Consider the following 9168-nt stretch of genomic DNA (forward strand, 5'->3'; position numbering starts at 1 on the left):
ACAATGTAAAAAAAAAAAAAAAACATGTTCAAAGTTGTAAATAAAACAAAGATTATTCAAGAACAATTTACAAGAAAATGCTCTTTCTATTTGTCATGCTTGCCATTTTGGTAACACTTTACAATAAAGTTAACATTATTTGACCACATTACTTAAAATGAACTAACAATAAAAAACACTTTTACAGCATTTTTTAATCTTAGTTAACAGGAATCTTAACATTTACTAATACATTTTAAGATCAAAAGTTGTATTAGTTAACATCAGCGTGAACTAACATTAATAAAGGTTAATAAATGCTGTAAGAATATAGCTAATGTAGTTAACTAATGCTAACAAATGAAACCTTATTGTAAAGTTAGTGAAATAGCAATTTCTGAGTGAAAATGGTTTCTACTCCAAATAGGTATGATATTTAAGCATATTTTCATTTCTTCCTGATTAACATCAACATAAGGTTGAGCTTCTATTAAAATACCCTGACAGTTTGCTTTTTTCATTGCTGAATCTCTCCATGCGTATGACAAATTTCTGTATACTCTTCCATCTGTAGCTTGTTCTACCCATAGCCACCCACACTACTACTCTCTCTCTCTCTCTCTCTCTCTCTTTTTTTGCCTCCATCCCCCTCCACCACTGAGGGAAGCAAGCGCTCAGTGAAAGCATTTGAAGAGAGCACATTTCAATGTGCACAGTAACACCCAGACAGGAATAGCTCTATGTCCTGAGAGCTCTCTCTCTCTCTCTCTCTCGGATAGGTCTGATGATTCATATACACATATGGTGATACAGGACAGAGAGGACATGTAAAATAGCACTGCTCAAAACAAAAGGCCCTTGTTTGACGGACTCACTCCGTGAGATGCATTGTGGGATGTGTGTACATTGCACAGACCCTGTTTACCTGGCTGCTGATTAAAAGGGCAGGTTTGAGAGGATCTAAGCACCCTCCATGATCGATTCTTTCTCCCACCGCTGAATGCTTCACAAAAGGGGCTTTTAGGACTTAATTCGCCTGATATCTAAGAGCTTTGATGCTGTTAAGTGCATGTTCAAGACACATTTAACCCTGAAAGAGCACAAAATACATGACTAAGATGTGGTGATTTCAAAGCAAAATGAATACTATAGTTGAAGGACCACTATATATAGTGCAAGTACAGTCAATTGCATGGATTTTCACCTCACAGTGTGTAAACAGAATTATATTAAAAAGATTATCTATAACTGTCACGTTGCAGACACCCACAGTGGCGTCTAACGGAAATATTGCTCCCATATATTTCCATGGTAATCCTGCTGTTCTATATCCATATGTTTACATGGACAACACTCATTCCTGAGGGTTTATGTGGTTTCATTAATAATGGATTTCCATTTTCAAGTTAAACCCAACTGTGAGCCACAGCATAGTGCTTCAATATGTGCTTCAAATTGAACCACATTGGGTTGATTGGGTTATTTAGCTTGATTATTTGATTAAAATGTGTGAAACGGATCTTGTATAATCAACATGGCTGTAATTATAACACTGTTCCTGCATTACATGTTCACAAGACATTATAGAGAACCGCCAGTGGGACAGATTTCAGGAGCAACTCTGCCCTCTGCTGCATGTGTGACTGCAGACTAAAAAATAGGCTCAATTCTGTTTCCAACTAATTATAGTCTTTAGTCATTGCATGCAAAACACATTTAAAAAATAATGAACATCATATTTAATACCTCAAAGCCAAATAAAATAATACTAATTCAACTAACTAATGCAAAAGATATTTAATTAGTTTTCTGTTGCGCCAAGCCATTTCAACATGTATTCTGACCAGCATTTATAGTGCTTATTTTTAATTACCAGTAAGGGATCTATTAATTATTAGTATTTTTCTTCCTTTCAATTACACTACAAGTATTGATTAGTTGCAATCACTATTCCAATAAGACAGATGACAATTCCACTGATTCTGATAACTATTACAGTTTTACTATAATATTCTTTTGGGTAAAAATCTCTTATTATTAACTATTCCAATAGTTACACTGTAAAAAAAAAAAAAAGGAAAAGAAAAGATTGCTGCCTTAAAGTCCCCCTGTGGTGAAAATCAAGCTTTTAATGTTATTTATATGTCTGTGGCGTTTTTAATGTGCTTTAAGACAAACCATGTGCAAATTAATAAATCGACACCATTGCTGAGTATTTTCCCCTTAAAACTGCAGTGAACCAAAGACAGTCTCAAAAAACGCAGGTTTGAAATCGCTGGTGTTTCTGACGTCACAAACTACCTGTATCACTTCAACTTGTGATCGTCAACGAGTGGATCTCTCAGCTGGTGCGAGTGAGTGGAGGCGGGGCTAATTTGCATATTCATAGGACAGGGTAGGCTATACTAAATGAAGGGTGTAGAGTTACATTCAAGCTATTTTGAGGAATGAAGATTTTTGTTTTCCAAAGGAAAAAAGTTTAAATGTCATTTTGATGATCAAATATGAGTTTTAAGGGATACAATTATTGACTACAGGGGGACTACATTTTTAAGTGCAATCAACTTGGATGTTAAAGTCATCACAACTTAAACTATTGTCAAAAAAGTGTCAAATCTTGTATAGCATAAAGTTGAAAATTGCTTAACTTATTTTACAATCTATTCCAGCTTTAGTATTATACAAAACTTATTTCCCAATTTTTACTAGTAACATTTCTTAGTAGTTACTAATTGCTTTTTTACTTGCTATAATAGTCCGAATGTTTTTTTTATAGTTTAATAGTTCAGTTAAAAATCTTACTAACATTAAAAATGCAATATACATGTTATTTGTCTAATAAATAAGTACTTTTGAATAGTTACAAGTTATGAAAGAATAAGTATTATATAATTACTAGCTTCCAGTTACACTTGGATTACATAACCCAAAGTGATGTTTGAATCACATACAATTTAATGGCATAATTTGCATTTTGTTCCCAGTAACAATATAATAGTTATGTGTCACTACTGATAAAGTGACTAGTAGCAAAGAAATAACTAGCCTACTAGTAAGATTAAATCAATTCACATTCTTCACTATTGGAATGAATATGAACAGTTACTGACAATTAAAAAAAATATATCACCAACTAGAAGCATACAGAAAGATAATAGTTAACGTGATTTTAAATGTGGTTGGTCACAGTTAACTTTTCAACTAGTTCATACCGACCTCTGCATCGTTTTCAGATTGTGTCAAAGGGGGCGCAATACGAACGAAAAACCCTGTAAACACTGAACTTCTCAGGAGACATACCCCTGTCCTCTGTACACCAGAGCCCCTAATTACCTCCACAACAGGTCCGAGAACAACCATCCTCTCTACTGCATGTCGGCCCACAAATTCTGTCAAGATCTTGTTTGCTCTTGTGACTTTACAGAACTGAAGGAAACTTCAGCCGGTGTTTTTGTACGCACCTGCTCCTCTCTTCCAGGGGAGACCGGAGAGTATAGTTCAGAATGAATTCAACAGTTTTCAACGACACGGAGAGTGCTTTGTTTTCCAACAGAAGCAGCGAGAGCTTTCTGTCGTGCTGTAACGTGTCTTCAGTGGTAACGGACAGCGGGTTTGTGTCCACGACGCTGGACGAGCGCAGTGTGTTCATCATGCGCGCGGTGCAGATCGCGGTGATGTGCGTGCTCGCGCTCACCGTGGTCTTCGGCATCTTCTTTTTAGGCTGTAACCTGCTTATTAAGTCCGAGGGCATGATCAACTTTCTGGTCACGGACAGAAGACCGTCAAAGGATGTCGAAGCGGTCATCGTTGGATCGTACTAGTGCGTAAAAGTTTGATGGTCAGATGGGACGCAAGCTTTGGTAATGTGCGAAACTATCCGTGTTGTCCTCCTGAAACGAAGAGAGGTCCTTCCCTGACGGTAGAAGAAACTGGCACATTGCATTTATGATTCAGTATTGGCTTTTTTTCACTGGGAAAAGTGCAGTTTGTGAGGAAAGTAAAGGGGAAAGTGTGCCGTGAGACCTGGTGACTGAAATTAATATAAAAGTGTAAAATATCTCTCTAACATGGACTATTTGGCCCACTTTATGGACCATGAGTAATGTTCATGTGATTATTAATGCTTGTAGAACAAACCGCTGTTTTCAGACTGCTAATTTATGTGGGTAAACAATGCATGTATTTTGAGTAATAAGTTTGATAACAAATAATAATAATTTTGTGTAACAAAAGCACTTCTTAATGCTGGATATTAACGTCTATTTTGTGCAGCATTCAGTGACAGATGTATTTGTTCTACTACAGTATGTTCTCCAATTAATTTACTGGCCAGCAAAACTGATTTACATTGTGTTTATGGGTGAATACTGTAATATGCTGAATTAAAAAAGAAAACTTGTGGAACTTTATTACAGTGACATAAATTTGAAACTGATAAATGTAATGTGTCACTGTGACCTCAGAATTTTTTTTTCTAATAATAATTATATAAAAGACAAGTACAAAACAACTGAATCATTATTACATTGTTGTAATTTTCTGCAGAAGCAAATAACACTTAGTGTGTGTCATCAGATGGAAAGGGGAATATGGACTAATACAGTTATGTTTATAGCCTTTGGCAAATAATCTTGCACAAATCAACAAAATTAGATCAATAGCGGTCCATCCACCATGGAATAATATGTGGTCCAAAGGTCTGAGATCACTAATGTAAATGCTTCCAATTTCGTTCTTACTTTAAAAAATAAAAATAAAAATAATATATACATACATATATAAAATAAATTCTCAACAGTTATATTATCAGTAAAATAAAATAATTTAAAATAAGAGAAACAATCTAATTAATAAATTAATCTTAAATATGCATATTAATTTTACACCGAGGTTCTTTAAAAGTTTTCTATATCCTAAAACTATATCCAAAAACTAAAACTATTAAAGAAAAAAACCCAGATATGTAATGCAGTCTGACTTTTGGTCCCTATAGTGTAGATACAGAGTCAGACTCAGTAATATTGCAAGCTAACAAGACCATACCTTTCTTTCAAATATTTTATTAATATTAGAAAACAACCTAAAGAATGCGTCTGAACTCTTAAGCAACTTGCAGCACAACTACATAATTTACTTAACTTAAACTAAGATGACAATCAGTTTACTTACACGGCACACATCTGTTAACCAGTACAGATCACCCTTTTACCTGAACCTTCTCTGTCCAGAGCAGTGTTTGTATACCGTAGGCATATTTTCACTCCTCTACACACATCAGTGCGTCAAACAGCTGTGCAAATGATAAACACCAGAAAGCAAAAAGTGTCATGAATGGGGCCAGCACTCACTTTATGAGTTTTTACATGAACTCGCATATCATATGAACTAAACTCTTAAGAGTTGACAAAACTCTCCTTGCCTGTGTTTGCAGGGTTGCTGAGCTGCTATAATGGCCAATTAAAAATAGCCCTAAAATAGTCCTATGTGTTTCTCTCCCTTGGTGGGCTGAATTCTCTGCTGAATTTGTATGTCCGGTGGGTGGGGTGTGTGTGTGTGTGTGGGGGGGGGGGGGTTCTGCCAGTTCTGCAGGAATTGGGCTACACTGAGTGTTTGTGAATTTTAATTTCAAAAGTGTATGTTACTATAAAAACATTAACAAAATGGTTGAAAACTGTATTCAATGTGTTATTTTAATTATATTAGATTTTTAACATTTTGAATCCATTTTATTTTTTATGCTAAATTTAGTTATGTGCTTTGTATTTTGGTTTATTTTTATCATTATTTTACATTTTATTTATTTCCAGTGAATAATTTTAGTCCTTCAGCTTAAGCAACATTATATATAACATTCGCATATATATATATATATATATATATATAGAGAGAGAGAGAGAGAGAGTATTAGACTCCTTGTAAACTAAAACAATCAATAGACAGCCTGAAAGAGGAAATATTATGTGGAGTCTAAACTTACTGCTCTGATTCAAAAATTTGGTTCCACGGAGCTCTTCATGTGGAATCAGACCAAGGCTAACATCAGATATTTTTTATCTCATTCTAGCCAGTATCCAAGCAACACACACAATCTCTGTTTTCATTCAGCTTGTCCAACTCCATATCCAACACAAAGCCAAAACGAGGCAGATTCTAGGCTATTGTTGATTGAAAAAAACGTGAGCTCTCTCTCTTTGTTTGGTTTGGTTTTGTGATGGCGGAGTTCATGGTGCAAAGACTGAGATGATTGCATTAAAGAAGTCAGGTCTAATGCCATCACCAGATCAGTGGGTAAAGAAAGACAGATGGAAAACACTAAGCGAGGGGGAAAAGGCCAAACACTGAGCTGGCCCATTAACTGCCTTGATGGATTCGCAGTCTAAAACTTGGAAGAGCATCTGCTGGCTTAATTCGTTCCATGGACTTGTCACCTTATACAAAGCAAGCCAAATTGACTGAAATTAAAATTTTCAGCTCATGCTGTGTTGTTGTCGACGTTGCATAATTTCAAATACTACCAGCAAAACAGTATATTTTCTCCTCTCAGATCTTTACTTTTTTAGCCAAAGCTATTTTTCTTATTCACTCATCTTTTCCTGTCCTTTTTACAAATAGAGAAAGTGTTATTATTACTATTTTATACTTTAATTACACGTTTATTGAGGGGACATTATATAAAAGCAGTGTTATCAAAGTTTTAATTATATAAACTAAATATTTTAAATTTAAGCAATTTCGTTATGTGCTTTTGTCAGTTTATTATTATCCTTTTTTCAAATATTACCCTTTAGGTTTAAGTTATTTTTATTTCAGTTTTAGTTTTTATTTCAGTTAATAATTTTAGTGCTTCAACTTAAACTTATTTCAGTTTATTGCCAAGGAAACATTTCTAAAAACGATGATATTAATAATAAAATGATAACAACCCTGAATAGAATTGAAGTCACTGAATATTTCCCAGTGGCCTGTATACAAATTCAAAGATTTGTCAACAGTCTTGCATGCGAACATCAGATAATTCACCATTTTACATAAGCATATCAATAATAATCATCAACCACCGATATGTTTGTGATGGCATGCTTGCAATTCCATGAGTTTAACCCAGGGCTGAAACTTCATTACACCCTTCTGAATTGCAGCACTGTTATTAGTTTGTATTGTCTATTTGCAGGTTTTTTTTGTTGTTTTTTGTTGTTTTTGTCTGAAGCGCTCATCAGACAGATCAGGAGTCAATTTTGTTAGACGCACATAGCGAGCCGTGGGTGTAATTTTTTATTCCGTAGAATGATTACATGTCTTGCTGCCCTTTCATGAAAACTAGCCTTGAGGTGACAAGTAAAAAGGCGTCAAAGTAAATGCTTTCATATCGACTGTCACTCACATTCACGTCTGCGCCCTTAGGCCTTAACTGCGATCTTTAGAAGCGCTCACCCGCAAATGCAAAACAGACGTTTCTATTAGGTTCATGTCTTTGTGAATTGCAGCACATTATGATTTTATTTGGAGGCCTTTTTTACGAGAAAGGATATAGGCAAGCACACATAACTAGTGCTAGAATGAAAAGTGAAAAACAAATCAGAAAAAGAACAATTTATTATTTAAACTGCAAATTTATTGCTTTTTGCATAAATAAATTCTTACAATTCTGCTAGCGTTATTTGACAAAATCCCACATCTAAGCAATGAATATTCCAGTGTTGTTTTTACATCCCTGATTATTTAAATGGAAGACAAGCAAGCAAGCAAACCGGTCAACCTCCAAGTAACGTGGTTTCAGGCTGGAATATTGTGCATTGTCTGTGACAGTTGCACTGCACGGCTGAAGGTGATTGGGATGGTTTACTTCTGACAGACCTTCACCTCAACAGAAACAGCATTAAAAGAGACACATTGTTACAAAGTTATGCAAGAACATGTTTTGTAAGGCTAAAAAAACCACAAACACACGGAGAGAGTGTGGTCATGCACACAAAAATCTCTCTTTTACCTTAAAATACCCGACTAATGTAGATGCAACAGGTTTTGAAGTGGATAAACTACTTCTGGAAATGAATTTAAACAACAAACAAGAATTAAAGGGATAGTTTAACCAAAAATGAAAATTCTGTCATTAATTACTCACCCTTATGTCGTTCCAAACCCGTAAGGCTTTTGTTCATCTCTTGAACACGAATGAAGATCTTTTTGATGAAATCTGAGAGCTTTGCAATACACTTTAGCCCCTTTCACACAGCGCGTTGATCCCGGGAAATTGCCAGAACGCCTTCTTTGTGAACGCAAACACGACCCGGGATTGATGCCGGGTTGGGGACCTAGTAACATTGCCGGGATCAGTCCCGGAACGCGCGCTGTGTGAACAAAAGCCGTAACCAATGCCGTGTCGTAATGATGACGCTGAAGTGAAGTGAAAGCAGGCTAGTGAAACGGTACGTAATGCGCTAGTTTATGATCGAATCAGAGAAAAAAAATGCACAAGCGTGGTTTCTCCAGAGAGAAATCGCAGCTCATAAGCAAACTATACACGCTACTGAGACATTACATGTCACATCGATGTCACGTGTCTTAAAGGGATTTTTACGGGTTGTGTGTGAACGCACTCTCTGATTCCGGAAAATCACTGGCAGTGTGAATGAACCAAAATCAAACGAACCCGGGTCAAATCCCGGGTCGCTTTATCCGTGTATTTTCCGGAATCTCTGTGTGAAAGGGGCTTTTGACGCTTCAAAAAGTTCATAAAGAGATCATAAAACAAATCTATATGAATTGAGCGGTTTAGTCCACAATTTTCTGAAGAGATGATGATGAACAATTATATGATGAACAGATTAAATTTAGACTCTTATATTTATATAAACATTCATCAACTCACACATCAGTTGTGGTAAACTGAAATTCAAGCATGTTCGCTTCACGTGTGAAAACCAATGAGGTTCATTCTCGTGTGTTACGCAGCACGTTTGAGCTTCTGCAAGAGATTTGTTCTCGCGCGTCAAGCAGGGTCAGTTGAGCTTCTGTTTATGTTCGCTGATCAGTGTGTATATGTACATAAAAGCCTACGTAAATTAAATCTTTTCATCATATAAAGCGATCAAGTCTCTTCAGAAAATTTGGACTAAATTTTGTACTCTGAACTTTTTGAAGCGTCAAAGTGTCAGTTGCGTAGCTGTCAATGGAGGGACATAAAGCTCT

The 9168-nt window shown here is 35.8% G+C and overlaps 1 protein-coding gene across 1 annotated transcript; it reads left to right on the forward strand.

Annotated features, from left to right (window-relative positions):
* Window positions 1-3206: 3206 nt before the first annotated feature.
* On the forward strand, window positions 3207-4423 carry rprmb (reprimo, TP53 dependent G2 arrest mediator candidate b). Its single transcript, XM_056266794.1, has one exon. It carries the CDS (start codon window positions 3483-3485, stop codon window positions 3798-3800), a length of 318 nt encoding a protein of 105 aa, XP_056122769.1. The 5' UTR covers window positions 3207-3482; the 3' UTR covers window positions 3801-4423.
* Window positions 4424-9168: the final 4745 nt, after the last annotated feature.

The sequence above is a fragment of the Rhinichthys klamathensis genome, unplaced genomic scaffold (assembly GCF_029890125.1).
Source record: "Rhinichthys klamathensis goyatoka isolate OS25496 unplaced genomic scaffold, OSU_Roscu_1.1 h1tg000254l_1, whole genome shotgun sequence".
Lineage (NCBI taxonomy): Eukaryota > Metazoa > Chordata > Actinopteri > Cypriniformes > Leuciscidae > Rhinichthys > Rhinichthys klamathensis.

What these genes read in the sequence shown, in the direction of transcription:
- rprmb (XM_056266794.1), top strand. Translation starts at nt 3,483, where the DNA reads ATGAATTCAACAGTTTTCAACGACACGGAGAGTGCTTTGTTTTCCAAC.